This window comes from Rhododendron vialii, chromosome 2a (assembly GCF_030253575.1).
Source record: "Rhododendron vialii isolate Sample 1 chromosome 2a, ASM3025357v1".
NCBI lineage: Eukaryota > Viridiplantae > Streptophyta > Magnoliopsida > Ericales > Ericaceae > Rhododendron > Rhododendron vialii.
The window spans coordinates 3,700,567-3,728,298 of record NC_080558.1 but is presented as its reverse complement, the minus strand read 5'-3'; the positions used below and the strand labels follow the sequence as shown (position 1 = coordinate 3,728,298).

The following is a 27,732-nucleotide window of genomic DNA, read 5'->3' as shown; positions in this document are numbered from 1 at the left end:
TACACCTTAGAAAATTATGCAATAATTTGTTGCTTAATCTCAATAGAATTTCGATCAAAGCAGGAAAAATGTAGAAGTATCAAAGGTAACCTTTATTCGACATCGTCACACATACATTTTTCAACTTTATATATAGCAACCTTGATAGCTAAGTCTCTCCGATTCTTCCACAAAGCAAATGCGGACTCAACAAACTCTACTGCCAAAGCACATCTCAACTTAAAAAGAAAATGCAAAAAGAAAAAAAAGATAGCAAAAGGCTATGAATATATATGGTCTGCTAACTTAACAGAGGAAGGAAAAGAAACTTATAGAATCAATGTTGCTAGTGATGACGGTGGTTTCAATGGTCACACTTTCTCGGTTTTACATTTGGGAATCGCATATCGGCAAGTGGTTGATAATTTGATGTTCTCTACAATCCAATTCTTCAATCCTCTCAGTTTTTCATTCACCTATTAAAGAAACATGTTTCCATTTAAAAAAAAGAAGAAGAAGATTAATTTGTACATGCATGAGATAAATCTAATTAAAGAGATGGTAGAAACATGATAAAATTTGAACGTTAAATTAGAAGAGGAGAAATCTCTGTTTGACTATAGCAATAATCGATAGATGTAGATACGAAAAGAATTTCAAAATTAAGACTTACATTTTAGGAGAGGAGTGAAAACGAACTTATTAGTCGGAGATAAGACTTACATTTCAGGGAAATTTACAATCCCCACAAAATCCTGCACGTTTGTTATCAGGTTTGCTATTCAAAAGTATTCTTTCACATATTTTTAAGAACTTAAAATTACCTCTGTTGGCTAATAATCAAGTAATATAGATTATGCTAATCTGTTTTGAAAACTAACTTAACGATTTAATCTTATATCCAATCAAGTAACTATTGTTTATGAAAGAGTAATACACATGCAACCATAGAGCCAGTGCCACTTAGGAAAGCACAGTAGAAAAATGGGTACCAAAAACCGGCCCAAACAGTAAAGGGATAACAAGAATTAGGCATTTGGAAAATTGACATCATGAAGCCCCATCGACCGAGATAGAGGATTCTATTGCAATCTACCAATCGTTTCGGAGTAAATTGGGAAGATCGAGTAAGGAGAGAGACTAATTGGAAGACTAATGGGAAGACCTGCAAAGACAAATAGGGAGAGACTAAGGGGACAGAGTGGTACCTGCTCGGCATTGAAAAATTTCTCGTGGAAGACTTGGGAAAAATTAGCCTGGTAATTGTCATGAGTCAACAATTCTTTCTGATGGTTAGCCTAATTGGTGTAATTTGTTATCTTTATTGCCTATATTCGGGGGATGTCCCTTAGAATTATTTGCGCATCTAGGTTCACATTGCTTGTTTTGTTGTGGCGTACGGAATCACATTTTTTTTATCTGGTACGGAATCACATTGCCTATTCATTTTTTGCAGCAGGTTGGTTGTTATAGAGTAATTATTCAATAGTCCCGGAGTATCATATGGCGTGTCCACGTGGTGCTCCCAAACAATAATGTAGCGGTAAGTCCACACCTTATGTCTTATCAAACAATGGTCCACATCAGGTACTAGGATTGGAAGGAAGATGAAAATCTTCTCCCAACGGTGTGACATAATCGGGTCAACATAGCACTCATATTTTGTTCAAAGCTTCAAGTTTCAAATCTCCAAGTCTTAAGCTATATACTTCTTGTAGGCTGTATATTCGGTTAGTTTTTTTAATTTCAAGCTAATTTACCAAGAAAAAAAACAATTCTTGCTGTCAGGATCTTATAATTTGAATGAAAAATTGGAAGATTATATCGAGCGCCTACACTTATTTATTGAGCTGATTCTTCACGAGCCCACTCAAAAAGATTCTACTAGTTCTTGATCAATAGATTATTGTTTATCTTTTCTATTTAATTATATCTTTCACGTGGTTTCAGGATTATAAGCCGTCTAGTAACTAAGATATTCGACAATGATGTTACAATTTTTGAAGTTTCGTAGATGTATAAAACTTAGAGATGTATTCATCAAGACTGATTTTCCTAACACTTAATCTTAAAAAGATCGGACTAAATCCAAATGCTTGGAGGGAACAATTAGCTAAAGATCGAATGCACGAGGAGTCTTGTGTCTACCATCGAACAAGGATTTCTTGTATAGCGGAGATGAAATCCAGCCTTATTAGTCTATGTGCGACTTGAGGACTCGGTCACTTCATGCAAACAAACAATATGTGCACCCCATACACCAAAAAAAAAGGAAAAATAAAAATTACGGAACATTACAAAAGTTATTATATTTGAACGGCCAAGAAGAAATTTTATTAAGGAGAAAGGAGAAGGACAAGATACAACAAAAAAGGGGAATGGCATCACTACACCAAGGATACGTCCCAACGAGGTTGGCACTTATCCCTGCAACGATCATATGCCAAGAGAAAGCAAAAAGCAAGTTGATAAGAAATCAACCAAAGAGCGAAACAAAATAAAACCCAACCACCATGGAATCAATAACATTTTCATGTCACATATCAATATTGGGTGAACATCCAAAAATAGGAAACTTGTTCCGAAAATCAGCCACAACACAGTAAGTAGAATCCAATGAAATCCAGAATAAGCATGGAGAGGTATGGCAGCTTCCAAGATCACCACATCAATTTAGTAAGCCACTGATATCTTCATTCCTCTGCTGATATTGATGGGGATTGGGAATAGATGAGACAATGTACGGAACACAAGCAACAGCCTTTACTAAGTGCAGTTTCAAAGCAGGATGAATCACCTATGAGTATCCCCACCAATAATGACTTCAGCGTATGGATCTCCACTTCCTTCCATTGGGTAAGCTCTTCAGACCACTGCTAATTTTGCTCCCTTAGCCCTCCAAAAGTTTAATTTGATAGGAGTTGAAAAGCGATGATACAAGGAATTGCCTCCAAAAGATTAATTATGATCACTTAGCCCTCCAAAAGATTTTGATTGGAGTTGGTAAGCGATGAGACAAGGAGACAAACTTTTAGATGCAAGGAATTGCCAACCTTCAGCCTTCACTAAGTGCAGCTTCAAGCATTATCCATAAATTAGCTCCATCAATAACAGCTTCAATAGAGAGGCGCCCAACATCATAGCCCCCCAAAAAGATTTGGAGTAGAGTTATGATCACTTGCTAAACCACCAACTCTCTTAGCCCTCCGGACTTAGGAGTTGAAAAGAGAAACAGAGCCACAAACCAACATCACAACCAACCAATCCCAGATATGAATCAACAGCAACCACACAACCCATCCCCAGCCACCTAAAGCAGAAGAAAACCCCACCCCACACCAACCAATACAAAACCAAACCAAATCACCACCCCACCCCACCCCACCCCACCCCATTCAGACTACCCCACACCCGCAGGCTAAACACCCCCACACCCAGCCACCAACCCAGAACCACACACAAACACAAACACAAACAGAGACGACACACACACAACTCACACACACCCCCACCCTCACCCACACACCCCATACGCACAAGATCTGTTACGTACCCAGCTTGAACAATATCATTAAATCTAAACATGATATCTTCCATTAAAAAGTTGCAACCACCTTACGTCTTGTCGCCCAAAAAGCAACCCTGGCGTTGATCAGCTCAATAACTTCCACCCAAACCACTGCTTTATTCTCAAAGAACAGTTGATTCCTGGCATTCCAAATGGACCATATCACTGCGAAAGGTATCAAAACCCAAAGTTAAACAAAGCGATTGAACAAATGAAAACGAAATTAATCATTTACTGTCTTCCCCAAGAACGGACCAACCCAAGTTGGCCCACAGGACTTGACGTCGAGACCTCGGTGGATTTCGTCACCAATGAGAGTGGTGGATTTCATTGGAGTAAATCCAAAAGAGAGAGGGCGTTATATATATATATATATATATATATATATATATATATATATATATATATATATATATATATATATATAGAGAGAGAGAGAGAGAGAGAGAGAGAGAGAGAGAGAGAGAGAGAGAGAGGGGTGTAGATTGGAGAGAAGTGGGGAAAGAGAAACCCAAACAAACCTGAGAAATTTTTCAGTTCCACTGAAATTTGAAATTTCCAATTCCGCTGAAATTTGATGGTGTTTGTGTAATATATTTGAAAGAGTGTGGGTATATCCTTAAAAGTAGGTAAACAATTGGAATCAATTCAATCTCAATTATTGCAACAATTTATCTTTTGTTAAAGCAGGAAAAATGTAGAAGAATCAAAGGAAATTAACCTATATTTGACATCCTCAAACAACATTTTACAACTTTATAGCATCCTTGATATCTTAGTCTTTCCGATTCTTCCATAAAGAAAATGTGAACTCAACAACTCTAGTGCCAAAGCACATCTCAACTTAAAAAGAAAAGGAAAAAAAGATACTAGAAAAAGACTACGAATATATGGTCTGCTAAGTTAACAGAGGAAGGAAAAGATACTTATAGAATCATTGTTGCTAGTGATGACGGTGGTTTCAATGGTCACACTTTCTTGGTTTTGCATTTGGGGATCGCATCGGCAAGTGGTTGATAATTTGATGTTCTCTACAATCCAATTCTTCGATCCTCTCAGTTTTCCATTCACCTGTTAAATTTTGCCTGCATTGTCGCAAAATGTTGTTAGAGTTCTAAGAACAACAAAAGATTTGTGCATGCATGAGATAAATCTAATTAAAGAGATGGTAGAAACAAGATAAAATTTGAACGTTAAATTAGAATAGGAGAAATCTCTGCTTGAATATAACAATAATCGATAGATGTAGATATGAAAAGAATTTCAAAATTAAGACTTACATTTTAGGAGAGGAGTGAAAACGAACTTATTAGTAGGAGATAAGACTTACATTTTAGGGAAATTAACTATCCCCACAAAATCCTGCACGTTTGTTATCAGGTTTGCTAAGAAAAAGTATTATTTCACATATTTTTAAGAACTTAAAATTACCTCTGTTGGCCAATAATCAAGTAATATAGATTATGCTAATCTGTTTTGAAAACTAACTTAACGATTTAATCTTATATCCAATCAAGTAAAGCCATTTGGTGCTTTTACAGCTTTCCTCACAAGTACTCCCTGGCCTTTTACTTAATATGTAGTATAGATTCGCAAAGTTTATATTGCTTGAAAAAAAGTAACTATTGTTTATGAAAGAGTAATACACATGCAACCATAGAGCCAATGCCAGTTAGGAAAGCACAGTAGAAAAATGGAGAACCAAAAACCCAAACAGTAAAGGGATAACAAGAATACTTTGGCATTTGGAAAATTGACATCAAGTAGTTGTCCTAATGTGATCATGAGGAATGGGTTCTGCAGGTGTGACTTGTGTTTTGATAGAGCCACAGAAACTTGTTGCATGGTTGGTCGGCACTGCGGGTTGGGGCGCAAGCATGCAAGTGCTATCTTTACAGCAAGAACCACTGCTTCCTCCTCCTGATTCCTTGGTAGTGGGAGCCGTTTGTCCAATACATCCTTCAACAGAATACCATAAGAAGATGGTGGTGACGAATCCAAAGATGATGAAGAAAGAGAAGACATGAGATCCCCTGGATGCCTCCCCATTACAACTTCCAGTGTTAAAACACCAAAACTGTAGATGTCTAACTTTTCATTCACCTCCATTGTGTAAGCAAGTTCTGCCCAAAGAAAGGAAGGGTGCAACAAATAGGGAAAAAATCTACTAAAAAATTGTAGGGGCGGCATAGGAATTAGCATATTCAACATAGAAACCCGACACTATATTGGTAGCTAAGATGAATTGTGCAAGTACCTGGAGCAGCATATCCCAAGGTGCCTGCAAAGGAAGTCCAATTTGATGAGTGCAGGTTTAGAAGTCTTGCAGTTCCGAAATCAGATAGATAAGCAACATCTTTTAAGTTTAGCAGAACATTCTTGCTCGATATATCACGATGAATGACTGGGGGTGAACATCCATGGTGCATATATGACAAAGCATCTGCCAAACCTTTAATAACATTTATCCTCTTATCCCAATCCAAACTTAGTGCTTCTTCCTCACAGCTTAGTTTCTTGTCCAAGGTCCCCCCTTCCAAGAACTCATAAACCAAAAATGAGTGTCGTGGATGTGAACAGTAACCCAAAAGCTTTATGATATGCCGATGTCGTATCTCTGTCAATGCTTGAATCTCACTCATAAAACTTTTCAGATTAGCCAACTCGCCATCTTGCGAAGGAGGGTACTTTTTTATAGCGACAACTTGACCACTTGGCAGCTCAACTCTATAAACAGCGCCATATTCACCTGCTGCAATGCAATGCTTGTCATTGAAATCCTCCGTCACTTGGATTATGTTTTCATACACCAATTTCCCATCGAAGCTCCAAATCTCAAACAAATCTTTATTACTTGCTCTGTTTGGCTCAATTTCATTGCCTCTCATTTTGTTGCGATAAACCAGGAAAGTTATAGCAACAATGAGAAATAAAAGGCCCAAAATAGGAACTACAATGGACAACACCACTTTGTTATGATTTCTCCCGCTATCTCCATTGCTCTGCTTCAACGAGCATGGCACCAAACTAATTTTATTGCCACACAATCTATCATTATTTTGGTATGCTTGAAATGGAGCATCTTCAAATGCTTTTGTGTTGGGCAAAGGACCTTCCAAGTGATTGTAAGATATGTCAACGTATGTTAAACTTGACATCCCGCTAAAACTTGAGGGGATAGAACCGGACAACAAGTTGTGGGAGAGGTTTAGCGTCTCTAAGATTTTCAAGTTGCCGATCTCTGGTGGTATCTCTCCTATTAACAAGTTATTTCCAAGATCGAGAGTTTGAAGAAACTGCAATTTTCCTAATTCACAAGGAATAGTCTCCTTGAGATGATTTCTACTCAAGTTCAGGTTTAGAAGATTCACACACTCACCCACCTTCCCTTGAATAGGACCACAAAGATTGTTTCTAGACAAGTCTAGATGCTGAAGACTAGACAAGCCTCCAATTTCCTCTGGAATATCGCCTGAAAGTTTGTTATTGCTAAGAGTAAGATTGAACAATAAAATCAACTTTCCAAAATTCTTCGGGACCGCACCAACTAGATGATTTGAAGAGAGGTCTAGTAAACGTAACTGAGTTGCGCTTCCAATGCCAGGTGGAATGTTTCCAGAAAGGTCATTGTTGGAGATCTTTAGGCTAGTCAAATTGGGAAACTGATCCCATGTATGCCAAAGCTTGCCATAGAAATTATTGTGACTAACATCCAGGTACAGAAGGTTTGGGAATGCCTCAAAATCTTTTGATATATGCCCCATAAATTGGTTTTGACCAAGGTTAAGACGACGTAACTCACTGCAATTTCTCAAACAATTCGGGATACGACCTGTTAAATAATTATTTGCTGCGTTAAATCCTATGAGGGATCCATGAATGCACATATACGGTGATAGATGACCTATGAGCTTGTTGGAGCCTATTCCAAGAATTTGTAGATATCTAAGATTGTTTAGTTCTTGAGGGATATATCCAGAGAGAGAGTTCTCGAAAAAGGTCAACCATGTGAGGTTTGTCAAGTTCCCTATTAAAGCGGGGATTGATCCCATGAGATTATTCATTGACAATTCAAGATCAGTGAGAGATCTTAGCATTCCTATTTCTTGAGGGATAGATCCGGAGAGAGAGTTCTCGTAAAGGTACAACATTGTCAGGTTTGTCAAGTTTCCTATTGAAGCGGGGATTGATCCCATGAGATTATTCATTGACAATTCAAGATCAGTGAGAGATCTTAGCATTCCTATTTCTTGAGGGATAGATCCAGAGAGAGAGTTCTCGTAAAGGTACAACGTTGTCAGGTTTGTCAAGTTTCCTATTGAAGCGGGGATTGATCCCATGAGATTATTCCTTGACAATTCAAGATCAGTGAGAGATCTTAGCATTCCTATTTCTTGAGGGATAGATCCAGAGAGAGAGTTCTTGTAAAGGTACAACGTTGTCAGGTTTGTCAAGTTTCCTATTGAAGCGGGGATTGATCCCATGAGATTATTCTTGTATAATGCAAGGACAGTGAGAGATCTTAGCATTCCTATTTCTTGAGGGATAGATCCACAGAGAGAGTTATTGTGAAGGTACAATGTTATGAGGTTTCTTAAGTTCCCTATCGAAGCGGGGATTGATCCCATGAGGTTATTCGTTGACAATGCAAGATCGGTGAGAGATCTTAGCATTCCGACATCTTGAGGGATAGATCCGGAGAGAGAGTTCTCGTAAAGGTACAACGTTGTGAGGTTTCTCAAGTTCCCTATTGAAGCGGGGATTGATCCCATGAGATTATTCTTGTATAATGCAAGGTCAGTGAGAGATCTTAGCATTCCTATTTCTTGAGGGATAGATCCAGAGAGAGAGTTCTCGTAAAGATACAACGTTGTCAGGTTTGTCAAGTTCCCTATTGAAGCGGGGATTGATCCCGTGAGATTATTCATTGACAAGTGAAGATTAGTGAGAGATCTTAGCATTCCTACTTCTTGAGGGATAGATCCAGAGAGAGAGTTCTCGTAAAGGTACAATCTTGTGAGGTTTCTCAAGTTCCTTATTGAAGCAGGGATTGATCCTATGAGATTATTCGTTGACAATGCAAGATCAGTGAGAGATCTTAGCATTCCTACTTCTTGAGGGATAGATCCACAAAGAGAGTTGTGGTGAAGGTTCAATGTTGTGAGGTTTTTTAGGTTCCCTGTTGAAGTGGGAATAGATCCCGTGAGATTATTCATTGACAAATCAATTTCAATGAGAGATCTTAGCATCCCAACTTCTGAAGGAATTCTTCCCGAAAGATGATTGGTGGACACATTAAGAGATGCGAGTCTCGAAAGGCCACCAATCTGAGAGGGAATGGTCCCATATATTAAGTTATTTGATAGATCTAGTTTCACTAAATGAGGTAACAAAGAGAAGTTAAGACCTGAAAGCGTACCTCTCAAACCAATATTGTCAAGGTTTAAATTGGTTACTTCACTGGCCTCGTTGCAACCAATTCCGACCCAAGTGCAATGACTACTTTCATTCCATGATGAAAGGTGAGATTGGCTTTGATTGTCAAGGCTAGCTTTCCACATCAAGAGAGCGACTGCTTCACTTAGTTTTGCAACTGTTTGAGTTGCAGAAGAAGCACGAGCAACGGCGGAATCAGATGAAGAGACAAATGGAAGGATGATAACAAAGACAAAGATGATTACGGAGTGAACTGCTTGGAAATTAGGTACGGATGCCATGGTTGGTTTCTTACGACAATTAATCTAGGAGTGGCAGTTGTTCCATTGTATGGGGGACTATTTATAGGAACATGGTTTTATCGCATATGTAAATCGCATGGTTGAGATAAATTGAAATTTACATCACACATTAAATCTTTCAAAAGTTATAATCCTGTAGCTGTGTGCATATGTATACGTACAAATTAATATACGACTTACGCTTCGATTTTGTGGAAAAATTCTGCAACTATGTGGGTCATAATTAAGGAGGACGACTGATGAGAACAATTTGTAGAAATCACCAAAATTGATCGATATCGACGGGCATGTGGGAATAACTGGCCGGGTGGTTTCAGTCAATTATCATCATCAATATTCTGGGGTCGCATAGACTTGACTACGGTGTCTATTGGTCACCTTCTCTTCCCTTGGAGAGTTGGAGGCCTTTGGGAAGCAAGAAGTGAGCTATTGGTAGTGGCGGAGCTATGTTGGCCCCCCGGCTCCGAGTTTTAAAATTTTTATTTTTATATATTTGATTTTGAATATTAATGATAATTATTTGTTTATAGCTACTTATGATCTTAATAATTTTGATTTGATTTGGTAAAAAACCGGTTATTTTTTATTCTCGTCTCTCAATTTCTTTCAAAAAAAAAAAAATAAGCGCGTGGCCGTTGAAACTTGAAATAGCCTAAAGAAAAAAATAAAATGATTGATATATATACTTTAATTACATTAGGCTAGAATAATTTCAATATACAAATGTAATATGTATTGGAAATGAATTTTTTTATAATATAATAAGTACACGTTCCGATAAAAAATATTTGTTGATTTAGTGGGCCCCTTGGGTCAAAATCTTGGCCCCGTCACTGAGCTATTGGCCTATTGTCATTGTCTATTCTATGCTTTCTGTGGTATCATATCCATGGGATATTTATCCGAGTAATTATTTAGTGTTTTCAGAATACTATATATGTGATGTTGCCTACGTGGTACTCCCACCCCTAACAATTTACGAAATGGCAAATTATTCGGAAGGAACGTTATCATTCACTTGGTTGGGTGGTTGGGAGATAAGGAGTGACCTATACGATTAATGTGGTCACAATATGTTATTTGCGACGAGCACACATGGAAATGCCACATCGTACTCCGGGAGTACCCAATAATTGGCATGTTTATCCTAAGCGTGGAAGTTCCGTCCAAACATGGGATATGTTTACCTTTTGATTCAAATTTTTTCTGTCACTAATGGTTTTACTTCAATTTTTTAAATTATTGGTTCGTCTAGACGGAAGAAATCTAAAAAAATCTATGATCGAAATCTTAAAAAGTTTCACGAAAGACAAAAATTATGCAAAACATAGACTTTTTTTTTTTGATTATTTTTGTTTTACTTTAAAAAAATTCTGGTTCATATTTTTTGTTTGTTTGTCTGATTTCCTTTTTCTGGACCAATCAATAAGCCACCACAATTTGACGAAAAACAAACAAATGAAAAAAATTGATTAAAACGAAAAAATCATCTGACTTGATTATTAAGGCGAAACACCCTGGACAAACAAAAGATGTGGAAATGTCTTTCACTGTTCTCAGTTTTATAGAAGAATGGGATCTAGTTTTGTGTATAAGTGAAGCAATGTGGCACAAATGCTGGATTGTAATTTGCAAGTTAATATTTTGAGGAGGATGTTTAAACTCCAATGTCTTGGAAATTCCTCTATTTTCCAAAGAGTGATTTTCATATCCTCCTTTAATAACCACTCTTTTTTACTGTCTTGTTATGTCAATTTATAATGTTGTCCTTCTAAGTGTGAAAAACTATAGAAGAGCCGCCCAAAAGTAACTCAATTGCTCTTCTTTTTTTTCTTCTTTTTTTCTCTTTTTTTTAACAGCAAAAGAGAATTTATTAATTTTTGATCAGGGGAGTACAAAGATCAAAGGATAAGGAGCAAGAGGCATTACAACGATAAGAAAGCATCCCAACAATGTTGACACCCAACCTATCGATAATCATATGCCACTCCAAACCCTAGACAAAAAAGTTGGCAAAATACCAACCAAAATGAAAAGCCTCTCATTAAGGACAGCCCAAATGAGAGGGCGAGACAGTTTCCAACCTAAACCGAAATAAAATTTCACACGAGGACAGGCTCCATGAGAAATATGACAGAGCCATAAAGTTATTCAATAAATTACATTATGACCTGGAGGTCACGGGTTCGAGTCGCGGAAACAACCTCTCTACTTGCAGAGGTAAGACTGTGTACATCAATCCTTTCCCAGACCCCGCAATAACGGGAGCCTCGTGCACTCAGTTTGCCCTTTAATATCAAAGCCACGAGCTGACAAATGTGATCATTGAATGTAAAGCTTCCGCTACTTAACAGCTACTGGCCTATTGCCATTCACAAAAACAGCAGTCCTCTACCCAAGTTATTGTATATTCCATGCTTTCTGTGATATCATATCCGGCGGATATTTATTCTATTGCCATTCAGGGGATATGTTTATCCTTTTGATATATGTTCCTGTTTTGGCTTAATAATCCTGTTTGATTATTCTCGTCTTTTTTGTTTTTTATCAGTAATAGAAAAATTTTATTAATCTTTGAAGACATTACAAAGATTAAAAGAACTAACTAGGGACAAGGCATTTATCATGAGGCTCGGACATCCCAATCATATTGGCAGTGCCATACCTAGACAATCATATGCCACCACAGGCCCCGAGAGGGAACATCTACACAAATGAGTTGGCAAAATACATACCAACCAAAGCAGTGTTTAGCCAAAAAGAACGCAAACCAATACAATATTAATCAAACAAAAAAATCAATAAACATGGAATCAACTTACCCTGCATGGAGGGGTAGACTTGACGTTGGGGTCGGGCCCGGGTCGATCACTTTGTTTTTCCCCAACTCAAGGAAGTACTAATAATCCTAGTCGAGTCGACGAAATATCTACAACACATGTTTTCGATTTGTGGAAATTATGCAGTTGTCTGGGCCAGAACAAGGATGACTAATGAGAATTATTAGCAGAAGTCGCCAAAATTGATCGATAGCATGTGCAGCCAATTAAGATGGAATATATCAAATTACGACACGGCATTTGGGAAGAACCGGGAGCTTTTAGTCAATTATCTCCATCAATTATCTTTTTTTTGAACCACAAAAAAAAAAAATTATGGTGGCTACTGGTCACCTTATCTTCCCTTGGAGGGCCTCTGGGAGGCAAGATGAGAGGCCCAAAATTATTCAAATGCTTTTAACAGCTATTAGCCTATCGCAATTCACAACAACAGCACACACCTAAGATTGGTACGAAGTTGAGATAGTTATGTTTGGGTGTTTTGTTTCCAACGTTCCTTTTTGTTTTGGTTGGACGTCTTGCCTTCCAGTTTTGGGTCTTGGATGGCGATTGCCGTTGTGCCCTTGGTCCCTTTAATCTTTGGTTTCTTTTTCAAAGATTAATAATTTTTTTTTTGCCTAGTAACAAAAAAAACAGCACACACCTAAGATATTGTAGTAGTAATTTGTGCTTTGTGTGGTATCAATGGGCAAGATGGTAATAAGTTGCGATTGGGCTAAACCTTCGACCCAAGGACAGATCTCAGACAAAAAAAATTGATTTAAGTTGGTTCAATGCTAATATGCTATCATGTTGAGTACCCTCTGCTGTAATCTATTTTTCTTTGAAGATGACGTATGTAATCTTTGACGCGTGGAAAAATAGAAATGACTAAAGAAGACAGTGGAATAATATTATTCATCCAACTATGCCTTCATCAAATGTGATACATTCGATTCGACGTAATGAGAAGAACAATACAATTTTGATGCCTGTTTATAGACCTTAAGAGAACAAGTGCATTGATCTGTGAGTAGAAATTAATTCATTGGTTTGGTTGGCTGTTTCAGACCTACCATGCAAGTTTTTTTTTTTTTTTTTTTGCTCCGAAAAAGAAATTAAATTTTTTTGAAAAAAAGATACAAAGATTAAACAGACTAGGGCACAGCGACTAATGTCACTTGAGACCCAAAGAAAAACCAGGAAGGCAAGACGTCAAGCATAGGCAAAGACCCTACATAAAACCACCCAAACTGAACCTCCTAAACAAGCACCTCAAACCCAAAGAACCTAAGATGAAAAAATGCATCCTCCATACACGAAAAACTAAAAAAAAAAAACCAAAAAGCCCAAAACAAAACCGAAACACAAACATGAATGCTACTAGGAACCTCAAAAGTAAACATCCAACCCGAACACAAACTGAAACAAAATCCGAAACCAAAACACCCTCACCAAACGGAAGTTCAGATATATCAAGTTAAAGAGAACAAGTGGATGACATATGTGCTGGCTGTTTCGGATCAATCATGGATAAAATGCTCTTTCGAGATACCCCGCAAATTCTTACATGGACTTCATTGCTTCATGGTATATGTCATTGGCTGTCTATTGCATGCAGTGACGGAGCTAGAATTCGAATGTGTGCGTGGCACCGTTCAATGAAAATGTAGTTACATATTATGTGGAAAGAAGTGAAGAAAAAAAAAAAAAGAGTGAAGTCGTATAATTATGTTTTGTCATGATTTTTTAAAAAAAAAATAAATAAAGGCTTTCTTCAACTCTCTTTAGTATGTAAATGCAAGACATTACGAAGATTCCAAACCCACGACGAATTTGCATTTTTTTAAGAGAGAGAGAGAGTCTTGATCCGAAGATTCCGAACCTATCATTCTCCAATTTGTATTTTTTAAATATTTGTACGAATTGTATTAGTTTTTTCGTACTCGTAGATACCTAATCAAACAACATTAGTTTTTAAAAAGTTTATGTGTTCAAGAGAGAGGCGCCCATCATGAAACCTCCATAGCAAGCCGTGGGGCTGATTCTAGGCTATTTGGGGATGCTTCTAGTCCCATAGGAGGGACATCAGTGGTGAGTGATTTTTGCAATTTGGTCTTGGAAGATGGCGCAATTGCGACAGAGAATTTAACTCCTCTATTGATTCATGATCCGGCCTCGATTGAATAGGAGGTGGCTGATCTTAATCTAGCTGATCTTAACCCAGCAGAGAATTTAACTCCTCTATTGTTAAATCTTTTGATGGTATCCAATTGGTTGTGGACCTTGACCTAGCTTATAAGACTAAAGATACCAATCAAACAAAAAGGCCAATAAACATGGAATCAACTTACCGTGCCTGGGTAGACTTGACATTGGGCTCGGGCCTGGGTCACTTTGTTTTTCCCCAACTCAAGGAAGTACTGATATCCTAATCGAGACAAAATATGTTTCATATACATATTTTCGATTTGTGGAAATTCTGCAGTTGTCTGGGCCAGATCGAGGATGACTGATGAGAATTATTAGCAGAAGTCGCCAAATTTGATCGATATCAGGGGGCATGTCCAGCCAATTAAGATGGAATATATCAAATTACTACATGGCATTTGGGAAGAATTGGGAGCTTTCATTCAATTATCTCCATCAATTTTCTTTTTTTGGAACGGCAAAAAAATTTATGGTGGCTACTGGTCACCTTATCTTCCCTTGGAGGCCTCCGGGAGGCAAGAAGAGAGGCCCAAAATTATTCAAATGTTTTTAACAGCTATTAGCCTATCGCAATTCACAACAACAGCACACTCCTAATTAAGATTGGTAGTTGAGATAGTTATGTTTGGGTGTTTTGTTTCCAACGTTCCTTTTTGTTTTGGTTGGACGTCTTGCCTTCCGGTCTTGGATCTTGGGTGGCGATTGTCGTTGTGCTCTTGGTCTCTTTAATTTTTGTATTCTTTTTCAAAGATTAATAAAAAAAAATTTGCCGAGTAAGAAAAAAACAGCACGTACCTAAGATATTATTCTGTGCTAATGACGGGCAAGATGGTAATGAATTGTGATTCGGCTATCATGTTGCGTACCCGCCCCTGTAATTTATTTTTCTTTATCGGAGACGATGTATGTAATCTTTGACACATGGAAAAATAGAAATGGCCGTACGTGTATCATTTAATTAAGAACATACTTGAAGTGCATATATATAAGACTAAAGATGACAGTGGAATAATATTATTATTCATCCAACTATATATGCCTTTAGGGGTGTGCACGGGTCGGACGGGTCGGGTTTGACCCAAAACCCGACTCGATCATGTTGGGTAACAATATTTTAGTCCCGCAAACCGAATCGAACATAGGTAAGAACTGTCCGTGAGCCCGATTCTTTACGTTGGGTCGGGTCGGGCCCGGCGTCACGGGTGAGGAACGTACCAACCCAAACCCCGAACCGAAAATTGATTTTTAATAGAAAGTGAATCCGCACCCGTCCGAACCACATATTCGACCCCGCCCAAGACCCTTCGGGTCGGGTCGGGTTGGTCTGGTTGCGGGTTTTTTGCACACCCCTATTAATGCCTTTGTGTGAAGAGCAAATTCATCAATTTAAAAAATAGACTCACTAGTTTCCTTGGAAGGTAGTCTCAACCAAATTAATCCTAGGGAAACTATTCGCTCAGTACATATATATATACTAGATGACAAGTGAGTACTACTCCTTCAAATTACACAAAGGTTGAATGAGAACAAGTGCATGATGATATATTGTGAATAGAAATTATTTCATTGGTTTGGTTTTTTTTTTGCTCGGCTATTTCATTGGTTTGGTTAGCTGTACTTTCTTTCAGATCTATCAAGTTAAAGAGAACAAGTGCATGATATATATATGTGATTGTGGCTGTAATTCGGATCAATCTCATGGACAAAATGCTCTTTCGACATACCCCAAATAGCACGCAAATTCCTACACATATGGACTTCATTGCGTCATCACGGTATATGACGTCATTGGCTGTATTTATTACATGGAAAATGAAAAGGTCTTTTAAGTCTTTGGCTGTTACTGTGAAAGAGGCCAATGATCATCTCCAGGAAGGAAATTCATTAATTAAGGTGTTTGCTTCCAGGGACGTAGGGACGTAGCTCAGTAGGGCACCATTAAACATTGTCTTAAAATTTTTTTTATCTTTTTTGTGTTTTGATAACAAGATGTTCAGACCAACTTATGCGCGTATCGACTAAATATTCCAGGGCCATTATATAAATTAACGGCCAAACATATTCTTCAGTGATCTCAAGGTTTTCATTTTCTTTCTTTTTTTCTTGAAACAGCAAATTTTTTTATTAAAGATAAACTCGACAATGGGTACATCGAGGGAAAATAAAGAGCGAAGCGATATGGGGGAGAGGGGAGGGAAACTTTCAACAAGAAGTTGAGAAGAACAATTCCAATCAAAAAACATGACAACAGTATTCTCCCATGTATCTGCATCCGCATCGGCCATTCTTCCATTTTAGCTGGCAGCAAGTGTGGTAATCAGTGGATTGAATGGAAACAAATTTGTGAGGCCAGAATTAACCAGTGAAAAAACTCTTCGACAATCTCCTCTCAGGACAGATCACCAACATATCAAAGCCTCCCATGTATGGATTTGAAAGAGTGACAAACAAAAACCAATAAAACATGTATGTCGAAAATCCAGAAATTAGGAGCTGAAAGAGATATTGTCAAAACTGAAAGATCTTTCCTTCTGTAGCAACTCTTAGCCCTCCAAAAGACTGGAGTTGAAAGAATTACAGCACCTTGCCAGACATGAAAGAGCTCTGGCCCAAATATGGAAGCTCATACTAAACCAGCAATAACAATAATGATCTCTTAGCCTCCAAACGAGGAGTTGCAAAGAGATAGCCAAGAAAGCACCAATCAAAACATCAGATGTAGAGACCCGTATTTTTCAGAAAATATTTAAAGGTTTTATAAAATATAAAAATTGGGGATAATATGAAAATAGTGAGATTATTTGATTTGGGGTTTAAGTGATGAAATGGAAACTAGAGGGAGTGTAGGTGTTATTTGCCCTTTTGCTAGTATATATAGTGATGTGTGTGAGTAGGAGATAAAATTCTCCCATATATCTCTCTCTCATCTCACGCCTCTCTCTATCTCTCTACCGTCTCTCCTTCTCTCTCTTGCTCTCTCACTTGAAACTCCACCATACACTTCAAAAACCTCAAGGATCCATCTTGTTTTCACCTTTAGAACGCAACCCCGGGCTCGTATCACATTGGGTGAATCTCGGGGAGAAGATTTCGGTTGATTTCAAGGAGTTTGGAGCTAGGGCTCGTTCGAATCTCTTGGGTTTCTCTTCTTCACTCGAGGTAGGGACTTCTTTACCTCTTTTATGTGTATATATGTTGATATGGTGTAGAAATCGTGCTTTGATCGTCCCCCTTTGGTGCTTTGAATGTCTGTCAAACTGCAGAAAATCGCCTCGAAACAGCGGGGTATTGATACCCAAATATGGGGTATCGATACCCCATCCTTCTCTGGATTTCCAGCTTGCCCGGTATTGATACCCGACTCAAGGGTATCAATACCCCCTGTTGTTCTGGACAGCTTCGATGTTGTCTTGTATTCCTTCAATCGTTTCAATCCCCAATCGCTTTTAAACACTTTCGGATGCCTTCTAGTCCATCTCATGCTTATCTCATTGACGTCCTATGATTAGTGGATGTTATTCTTGACCCATTGGCCTTCCGTTAGTAAGGATTAAATGATAGTTTACTTGGTTGAAATGTCAATATGATGCAATTTGTGATTGATTGATTATTTATGAACATTTGTGGCATATTTGAGATATAGTTGGCATTGTCGTAACATATTTCACGTATGATTGTGGTCTTAGGATGGTCATAGCTTGTATATCGAGTAAGGAAATAGTTATTTGTGTCGGAAGTTGATTTAGGAAGTCTCGTAACGCAAGGAGTGGTAATACGATGACTTAGATGGTCCCGCAACGCAAGGGGTGGTAATGCAGTGGCCCGAGTTGTTAGGAATCACCATGACGCAAGGGGTGGTAACACGGAAATCCTCGTGGTGTTATACGGTAACGCAAGGGATGGAAATACCGATGGAGGTGATTGGCAATAGTGAGTTGTGTCGAGGTTACTTGAATTGTTTAACTTCGTGTGAATTTAATGGTACATTGAGCTATGGGCATGCGTTAGGATGATCTTATTGAACGTTGGAAAACCTTTGAATCAATTGTTATCTATTGATTGAGCCGTACTTCTTGTCTTCACTTTACCTGCACATTTCATCGTGTTTACATATAGAATCGGTAAAGATTTTCCTACTGGGCTAGTGTAGCTCAACCTAATCTTTCTCTTCAGGTTCAAACGCTGGATGGTAGATTGCATATGTTGAATGCTTAAAGTGCGACTTTTGGAAGCCAACCTCATGTAGTTACTTGATCATCTTTTGTAATGGACTTTATTTTGGTAAAGATGAGTTTGTAACTATTTATTTTAGAAATTCCTTTTGACTAAATTGTTTGTAACTTAAAAGTTAGTCCGTGCAAATACTTAAGTCACTACAAAAAAATTGGGATCTAACAACGGTCAAAAGCGTTACTAAAAAACACAAAAATCGTTGCTAAAAGCAATACCAACGGTTCACCAACCGTTGCCCAAACCGTTGCGAGATATCCGTTGGTGTAGACATATAGCAACGGTTTTGACGAGCGTTGGTACATATTTTTTTTTAGTAACGGTTTCTTAACCGTTGCTAAAGGCAAGTTTTTTTTTTAAAAATCTGGGGTAAAATATGACATGGCAGCCACGTGGCGCTGACGTGGCCCCCACCTGTCGCCCACATGGCGCTGACGTGGCGCATGGAAGGCAACACAATAATTTTGCTTCTCTTGAGAATCGAACCCAGGACCTCGCGTATGCGCGCGCAAGTACGAACCAGCTGGGCTAGCCCAACACTTGTGTAATATTAAGGGCCTTTTAATATTTATACTATGCAAACCGGTTGGGCTAACTTATGTCATTAGAGTTTTATCGATTTATTCTTAATCCAAGTTTTTAAATTCGGTTTATACTATACAAACACCTACTTTTTTTTTTCGATTGGAACCATCTATTTTTTACATAGTAAAGATAGCTACGCTTGTTCGGATTATTTTTTGTCCTTAGTCAATTTTTTTTTGCATTTGTTAGTTTCTCGTCAATTTTTTTGGGATTATTGCTTCGTTATGACGAGAAGAATCTAAAAAGTAAAAAATTTCAATCAAAATTTAATTTTTTTGAATAAAGACAAAAAATAAGCCAATTTTTTCGTCTTTATAGTCCGGTTTTTAGTAACGGTTATGGAAAACCGTTGCTATAGTCCGGTTTTTCGTAACGGTTATGGAAAACCGTTGCTATAGTCAGGTTTTTCGTAACGGTTATGGAAAACCGTTGCTATAGTCCGGTTTTTAGTAACGGTTATGGAAAACCGTTGCTATAGTCTTGTAATCTAGTAACGGTGGCATGAAAACCGTTGCTATAGTCCTGTTTCTAGTAACGTTTGGAAAACCGTTGCTAAACACCATCTATACCAACGGTTTTTTTAACCGTTACTAAAAAACCGTTGGGAGATCCCAAAATTCGTGTAGTGAGTTCTACTTGGGGCTGGAGTGCCTAAGTTTTATAACTTTAATCTTGGGGACTAATTTGTAATCTGAACAGGTGGGGACTTCTTTGGGGTAATATACCTACAATAAACGAAACTTCTTATTAAAATGTATTATTTAATTATATAGAAAATCGAGAGCGTGACATTAGAGACCCAGAAACTAGAAACAAAATATTTGAAAGCTAACATTACATGGTTATCTCTTGAAATTTTGCTCCTCTGCAGGTACTTCCCAGCCCAACTATAACAAAGCCACTTCTAGTCAAAACTGTTACTTCCAGTACTGGCTCCGACATTTAGGTTGCCCTAGCCCAATTTTATGCTTTGTTGCTCACTTACTATCACTTCATACAAAATATATATATACAAAAAAAAAAAGAACATACAAGTTCAAAAAAAAATTCAAAATTACGTTATTCTCTTAGCTTGAATAGCATAAAAAAAATCAACATCAAAATATTAATCTCGGTTATAGTGCTTTATGTTTAGCATGATCTGATTCAAAGAAAACAACTTCTCATTGCCTTTTTTGAATCAAAATTTTTAATTGAGTTATCGTACTTTACTTATCCAAGAACTCGGAGCCTGTTCTGCTAACATTTTTTTGTGACTTTTTAGACTTTTTAGTTGATGTATGTGAGGAGAATGACCTCTCTCGAAAAAAATAAAAAGTTTTTTTTAAAAAAAAGCACAAAATGCTCTTAGTGGAACAATGCCTCATTTTCAATTGAGATCATAGTCAATCTCTTTTGCGAAATGGTAGTTCGAAGGTAAAAATAAAAATTATGTTAGCAGTTGCTCGATTTATTTCAACTATAACTTTTCTTGATCAAATGTAAGAACATATCACTTATACATTACTATTGTGTTTGTTAAATTGAAAATTTCCAACAAAGTAATTTATTATCGGCAATATTGTGGATTGAGAGAAAAATAAAAAGAGGTAGAACAAAAATGGAGAAATAAAGATAATTTTCATATTATGGTGAATTGCGAAGAAAACAAAAAGAAGTAGAACAAAGGAAATAGAGATAACTTTCACAACTTGTGGAGACAAGCAACACCGTACGGAACTGACTTGCGCTAGTGTTGGAATACTCCCAAGAATAGGCTTGGTGTTTGAAACAGTAATGCTACACGCACAGCAATTGTGCACAGATTTTTTGTGGGGCCCATTACGGGTCCCACACAAATAATCCGATCCGTTCATTAAATGTAAAATATTTTTTCAAAGCCCCCCACCAAAAATCAGCTCAATCCGATATATATAAGTGTTTGATTCAATCATTTAACTTTTCATTATCCTGAGATTCGAATGAAAAATTAAATGATTGAATCAGGCATCTATGAGTATCGGATTGAGCTGATTTTTTGCTGAGGCCCTTAAAAAATGTTTTACATTTAATGAACGGCTCGGATTATTTGTGTGGGACCCGTAGTGGGCGCCACAAAAAATCTGTGCACAAAATCTGTGCACAGTTGTTGTGCGTGTAGCATTACTGTGTTTGAAATGGGTTCTTGATGTGTATTGTCAGCAAGCGGGTCAAAGGGTCAACTTTAATAAATCCGAATTGTTTGTTAGTGCTAATATGTTGCCCGAAGATAAAAAATACACTTTTGAGAATTTTTGGAGTTAAGGGGGTCGAAAAAACCCTGGAATTTATATATCTTGGGGCTTCGATGGATTTCTCGGGGAGTAAAGGAAATATTTTTGCTAAAACTCTTTGCAGAATTCGGAACCAATTGAGTATGTGGAAAGCTCCTATGCACGCTTTCGTTTGCATCTAGACACATTTTGGCTAAACATGTTTTGCTTACCGTTCCAAATTATGTTCTGTAGGTTTTTAGAGCCCCTAAATATTTCCTCACGAAGTTGTGCGGTGTAGCCTTGAAATTTCTGCGGTTTGGAGTGGGGGATATAGAGGTCTGGTTTGGAAAAATTGGTCGGCTTGTCTTCCCAAGAGTAAGGGAGGGTTGGGCTTACGTGATTTGGGTTGTCTTAACAAAGTTAGCAAAAACTGCTTGGAGGCTGTTACAAGAACCCGGCGCCTTGTTAGGTACGGTACTCTTGGGAAAATATTGTCAAAGGAAACCTTTCCTAGAGGTTAAGGCTGCCTCTGGGGCCTCTTGGGGTTGGAGGAGCATTAATGTGTGGGGTAAGGACTACTTGGTCTATTGAGAAAATTTTGGTCTATTGAGGCAAGGGCTACTTAGTCTATTGAGAAAATTTTGGGAGCCGATTATTCGGGTAATGATGAGGATATAATAAGCAAATTCATGACTACGGAAGCCGAAGATGGCGCAAGGGCCAATGTTCAAGATTCTCAGTGTAATGATTGATCCTTAGTCATCTCAGGAGCGGGTTTTGTTTTAGGTGTCTTATTGCCTTGGTTGGGTTTGGGTGTCATGCTTCTTCTTTGGGGTTGTATGCTTTGGTTGGCTTCTTGCCATCTAAGGGTGGTTATTTTCCCTTCTGGTTCCGGGTGCTTCGTGCTTTTGATCCTTTTAATTTTTGTAATTTGTTTTCAAAGATTAATAAAATTCTTTTGCTGTTCAAAAAAAAATGTGTGGGGTAAGGAGTTACTTGTTAAGGAGTTAAAATGGCAGATTGGTAATGGGGAAAACATTAGTGTGTTTCGGGATGACTGGATTCCAAATGTGATAAACCCTTTTCGGGATGTTAATTTGGACAATTGAATTACCTTCCAAATGTGGTTTTGCGAAACGAGTGTGGAGATCATGGTGGAAATACGGGCAGGGATTTTGCTTTTGGAATGGGGTATTACCACTAATATAGCCAATATATGTATCTTAACGGATTGCCTAGTGTCAGTTTGTGCAAGGACTGGCTAATCCGGGCAAGGCTGGTTTGTCGTTGCAATCACCCTTGTCTGACTTTATCTTTTTATGTTCTTCTTTTAATTCTGTTAGGGTTGTTAAATTATCTACGACTCTTGTCAAGGCTGCTCCCAGAATGTCTTGAAGCGATCTTGTAATATTTCCCATGCAATTAATGGGATGAACTTCTCTTCAAAAAAAACTCTCTCCACGTCAATCTGTCGTGGCTTCGGAATTTATTCACCATGTTCACGGACCTTCATGGTCGAACTTATTGCACTAGCAAGCAGAAGCTTCCGCAAACATTTCGGCCTCCACTACTTCCGATAAATTGGTCGTTCCAACATTTTTTATATCCATTTTCTCTGGATGGATAAATCCTACTATATCCACGGTTCGGATCTACGGTATATTGGGCACACCATTATGTAGCTTTTTTTAAAAAAATTGTTCAGTGTTCATGATCCTAAATTTTGAATGAAAAATTGTAAGATTAAATTAATAAATTACATTTTTTGATTGATCTCATTTATATGAGACCACCAATAAAATTATTTCAAATTATTAATTAGCTCAGATCATTTGTGTGGATCCCAAAGTAGACTCAACAACCGAAGAAAGATCAATCCCTACAGGGACGTCTCGACTTCTGTACCGTATAGGATGCAACCATTTGCAGCCACAAAACCATTACAGGGACCCGGCTTCCAGCTAGCTATAAGATCAATCATGGAAAGCCTTGGTATATATGAGTATGATGTAGAATATGAGGAGGCCTAATTTCATGATCAGTTGGACCGGTCGAAATCTCCGAAGCCCAAACGATGTTTAATTGCGGATTATCCGATTTAGCAAAATTTGGACGAGTTCGGATCAGGCCCAAACTTGGTAGGCTGACTTAAAATCACGCTGCGATCAATACTTACCACCTTAATTAAGTTCATGACGCATGGTGAATTTTGGCCTAATTTTTAGGCATTCAATTTATGTTATTTGCCATTTTAGAAAAGTTTTAAAACATTAATAACTCTTAGCATATATTTCCATAGAAGTTGATTCTTTTTGAGAAATTAAAGTCTTATTTTTCTTTCTATTTTCCAATTTTGTAAGTTTCCCCAATTTTTGGGTCTTTTTATTTTTCAGTATTATTTTTAGGGTTCCTAGGGTTAAGTTTTATAAAAGGGGTTGTAACCTAATTTCGTATTCAATTTTTTCCATCAATAATATTCAGAGTTTTCTCTCTCTTCCTTGTGCGCAAGGTTTGCTCGAGAATTAGAGTGTTTATCTCGTTTGGAATAGTATGCTAACTATTTTCCTGTGAATTCCGCTGCGTCAGAGTACATACATACCTCGCTTGCATACACTATTGTGAATTCTGCTTCCTCTAAGACTTTTTCTTTTGTCATCGGTTCATACTTTTATACTTTTGCGATTCGTCAGACGAATGATTAATTCCAAAAATTACGGCGGAAAGCTAAACAAAAAGTTAAAGAAAAATAAAAAAATAATACCGAAATAAGTTTAGTACAAATATGTTTACAAGAACGCTGCCTTAGTACCAATATATATAGTTTTTTTTTTTTTTTAACAGGACTAATATATATAGTTTAGGATACCTAATTAGTAATTATGGTGTATATTCTTATCAGTACAGTTTGTTTTCAAGGTTCCACTCATGTACCAATCAAAAACGACATAGGGCCGGGAAGGACCAGTCTTCCAAATAGACTATTCCATTGGCAAAGACTCAAAAAGATTCGGGCATGTGCAGCCAATAAACATGGAATATATAAAAATTACAGCATAGCATTTGGGAAGAACTGGGAGCTTTCAGTCAATTATCATCATCAATTTTCTGGGTTGATATGATGGCTATTGCTCACCTTCTCTTTTCATGGAGGCCTCTGGAACGCAAGAAGAGAGGCCCAAAATTATTCAAAAGAGGTCAAGGCACACGCGATGCACGTGTAAGTCGAGTTTTGTATATTTTTGTCAAAATTCAATCAAACAAACAATAAACGGGATGCTATCGTGCATATTAGGTCAAAATCAATTTGCACAAACATCACGTGTGTCTCCACCTCTAGCGATGTTTTTTTTTTTTATCGGCAAAAGATGAAATTTTATTAAAAACACTACAAGAAAAATGAAAATTGGTGACGAAAAGTGGCGACGAAATTTAATTTTGTCACTAAATGAGTATATTTGGCGACGAAAAAATAAATTCGTCACTGTTTTGACAACTTCCGTGACGAAATAATTTCATCACCAATTATACTTGTTTAGCGACGAAAAAAATATTTTTGTCACCAAAGGTACCCATTTGGCGATGAAATACATTTTTCGTTGCCGAAAGCTTAAAAAATGTGATGAAATTATTTTTCATCGCCAAAAATAATCATTTGGTGACAAAAAATATATTTCGTCGCCAAATGAGAGCATTTTAGTAACAAAATATTTATTTCGTCACCAAATGCTTAACTTTGGTGCTGAAAAATAATTTCGTCACCATTTTAACGCTTTCAGCAGCGAAAAATTTATTTCGTCGTTAAATGGGTACCTTTCGTAACGAAATTTATGAATTGCGCTTTGTCACTAAATGTATTTCGGACATAACTCTTTACTAAAAACTCCGATTGAGATAATTTAAATTGGGTTTGAACAATAACTCAATTGCCTACAGCTTTCATGTTTATCAAAATTGCTAATTTTAATGTTTAAAGGTTCAAAATTACATTTGAAATATATTTTCATGTTAAACATATGTGTTATATATTAGATATTTCAACTAGTTATTGAAAAGTGTGTGTGGTGCAATTGGTCGGAACTTGCGCGAAAAATTCAAAGGAATCAGGTTCGAAACCCAGCAGGAGCAAAAAGAAGGATTTTTTTTCCCCATATGAAAGCATCTTTTGCAATGAAAAATTTCGTCATCATAAAGCACAATAAGTGAGGAAAAAAATTTCATCACCAATTATTCACTTTTTGGTGACGAAATATTTCGTCATCAAAAGGCACTATAGGTGAAGAAAAATAGATTTCGTCACCAGGTAGGAATCCTCAACAACTTTAGTCGACAAATTTTTTTCATCACCTATATTATTTGTGACAAAAAATATGCAATTTGTGATGATTTTCATTTGTCACTCAATTGAATTTTTCTTGTAGTGAAACGGTAAAAAAGAATCCAACAAAAAATTGGAATACATGCACCTCCAAAGGGCAAAGGCCCAATACATCTCTAAAGGGCAAAGGCCCACCACAGGTGATGTTGTACAGTATATAGTCATTGAATCATTGAAGGATACCTTTAACAGGAGCATTCCTTTTCTGTCTCCTTTATTTATTGTACGGAACAAAGCCTCCACTCAAATTTGGGTAAAAAAAAGATCATACAGTTTCAATTTTGGGTTGAGTCCAAGATTCCAAGTTCTCTATAGATGCTTTTAAGTTTTAACAACTACTTAGCCTAATGCAATTCACAACAACAACTACTTAGTTCTGACTGGCCGGCCCCAAAATATCAACAGCTACCCATCCAAGCCCACCATTTGTAAAGCCCATTCCCCATAAGCCCTGTTTTAAATAAACAACCAAAAATACCCCTGCTATAGTCGAACAATAAATATAATCCCAAAAAACACACTTCGCCCATGTCCTTTTCAACTTTCAGCAAACCCTAAATCCTCAACGTTCTTCAAAACGTTATCGACGTCCTTCTACCTTCAACAAACCCAAAAAAACTCATCAACGTCGTCAATCCTTCAACCAGATTGTCCCCCTTATTCGGTAATCACTGTTTTCTTCTTCTTCTATACTTTTTCTATACTCTCGTATTTCACATCATGTGAATTTTTGTATGTTGCTTTTGTTGCCTGTGTATCATGATCCACACACCTTAGATCTGACTTTTTCTGACTTTTTGTTTATATATTTGCCTGTGTGAGTTGCGTTTATCTTTTAAGGTGTGATTTATTCTTCGTTTTGTGGATTTTGAGGATGTGAATTCGTTTTATGGATTTTGGGGCTGTGAATTCTCTGTCGAAGCTATGAAATCATCATTTTTTGTGTAGTAAGCTCTGAGGTGTGAATTCTACTTCGTTTTGTGAATTTTCATTTTCCGAGATGTGGATTGTTATTTTTGGGGATGTGAATTCTCTCTCAAAACTGTGAACTCTTCATTTTTTGTGTACTAAGTTCTGAGGTGTGAATTCTTAATTTGTTGTGGAATTTTCTGAAGTGTGGACTCTTATTTTGGGGATGTGAATCCTGGTTTTTTTTTCTTTCTTGTTGTGAACTCTTCATTTTTTGCAGCTAGCGAGTTATGCAAATTCACATGCACCATTTGCTTAAAGCACCATTGGTTTACTTCACACACAACATTGGAAGAATTCACACCCAAAATGGCAGAATCCCCACCCCATTTGACAGAGTTCACACTCCATTTGACATAATTCACACTCCATTTGACACAATTCATACCTCATCTAACAATATTCACCCCCCAATTGACAGTATTCACACCCCCCATGACAGAATTCACCCCAATTTGAAAGAATTCACACGCCCTAAAATCATATTTCACACCAATTTTTCAAAACATAATTCATCCAATTTCCACTATACATTCCTGAAAACAGAATTCACATGCACCATTTTGGGGTACTGAGATTTGAATTCTACATTTTGGGGTACTGAGATTTGTTTTTTGTTTTTTTTTTAAAGCTATGAATTCTTTATGCTTATGTGAATTCTGCATTTAATAATTGTTAGTGTGAATCATATTTCTTTTCTGAAGGTGTGAATACTTCATTTTTGGGTAGCAAGCTCTGTTTTTTTCAAAAGAGTGAATTAATTATTTCTGTCTGAATTCAGCATTTCAGAATTGTTTGATACCCTGATGTCATTGTCCCTTATAAATTTCACTTTGTCTCTTACCATAGGCACAGAATCTTACAAGGAACAATGACAATAGAATGGGGATGCTATGTCTCTCAAAAAGAGTATCAAGAAATAGAACAAAAAATGAAGGAAGTTGAATTGAAGAGGGTACCACTAACAGCTAGTCCTTCTGGATCCAAGAAGCTACCACCATGCAAGGTACAGCCAATCAGGCTA

At 37.3% G+C, this 27,732-nt stretch overlaps 1 protein-coding gene and 1 long non-coding RNA gene across 9 annotated transcripts; one reads left to right on the top strand and one right to left on the bottom strand.

The window, feature by feature from the left end:
* Window positions 1–309: 309 nt before the first annotated feature.
* LOC131315205 (MDIS1-interacting receptor like kinase 2-like) lies at window positions 310–9,315 on the bottom strand. 8 transcript variants are annotated; one of them, XM_058344358.1, is made up of 5 exons: window positions 8,967–9,315; window positions 5,805–6,299; window positions 5,285–5,670; window positions 4,619–4,632; window positions 332–455 (listed from the first exon to the last, which is right to left on the bottom strand). In XM_058344358.1, the coding sequence occupies exons 1-5, from the start codon at window positions 9,262–9,264 to the stop codon at window positions 452–454; spliced, it is 1,197 nt and encodes a 398-aa protein (XP_058200341.1). In that variant the 5' UTR covers window positions 9,265–9,315; the 3' UTR covers window positions 332–451. The 8 variants fall into 8 exon arrangements, 4 of the variants coding, with proteins under 4 accessions (XP_058200341.1, XP_058200348.1, XP_058200315.1 ...); XR_009196630.1 differs by having other exon boundaries at window positions 310–455; window positions 4,619–5,670; window positions 8,967–9,314; XR_009196628.1 differs by lacking the exon at window positions 332–455 and adding an exon at window positions 3,483–3,712 and having other exon boundaries at window positions 4,474–5,670; window positions 8,967–9,314.
* LOC131315249 (uncharacterized) lies at window positions 2,292–3,281 on the top strand. The gene is made up of 2 exons (XR_009196653.1): window positions 2,292–2,899; window positions 2,956–3,281. It is a non-coding gene; the product is annotated as an uncharacterized LOC131315249 (long non-coding RNA).
* Window positions 9,316–27,732: the final 18,417 nt, after the last annotated feature.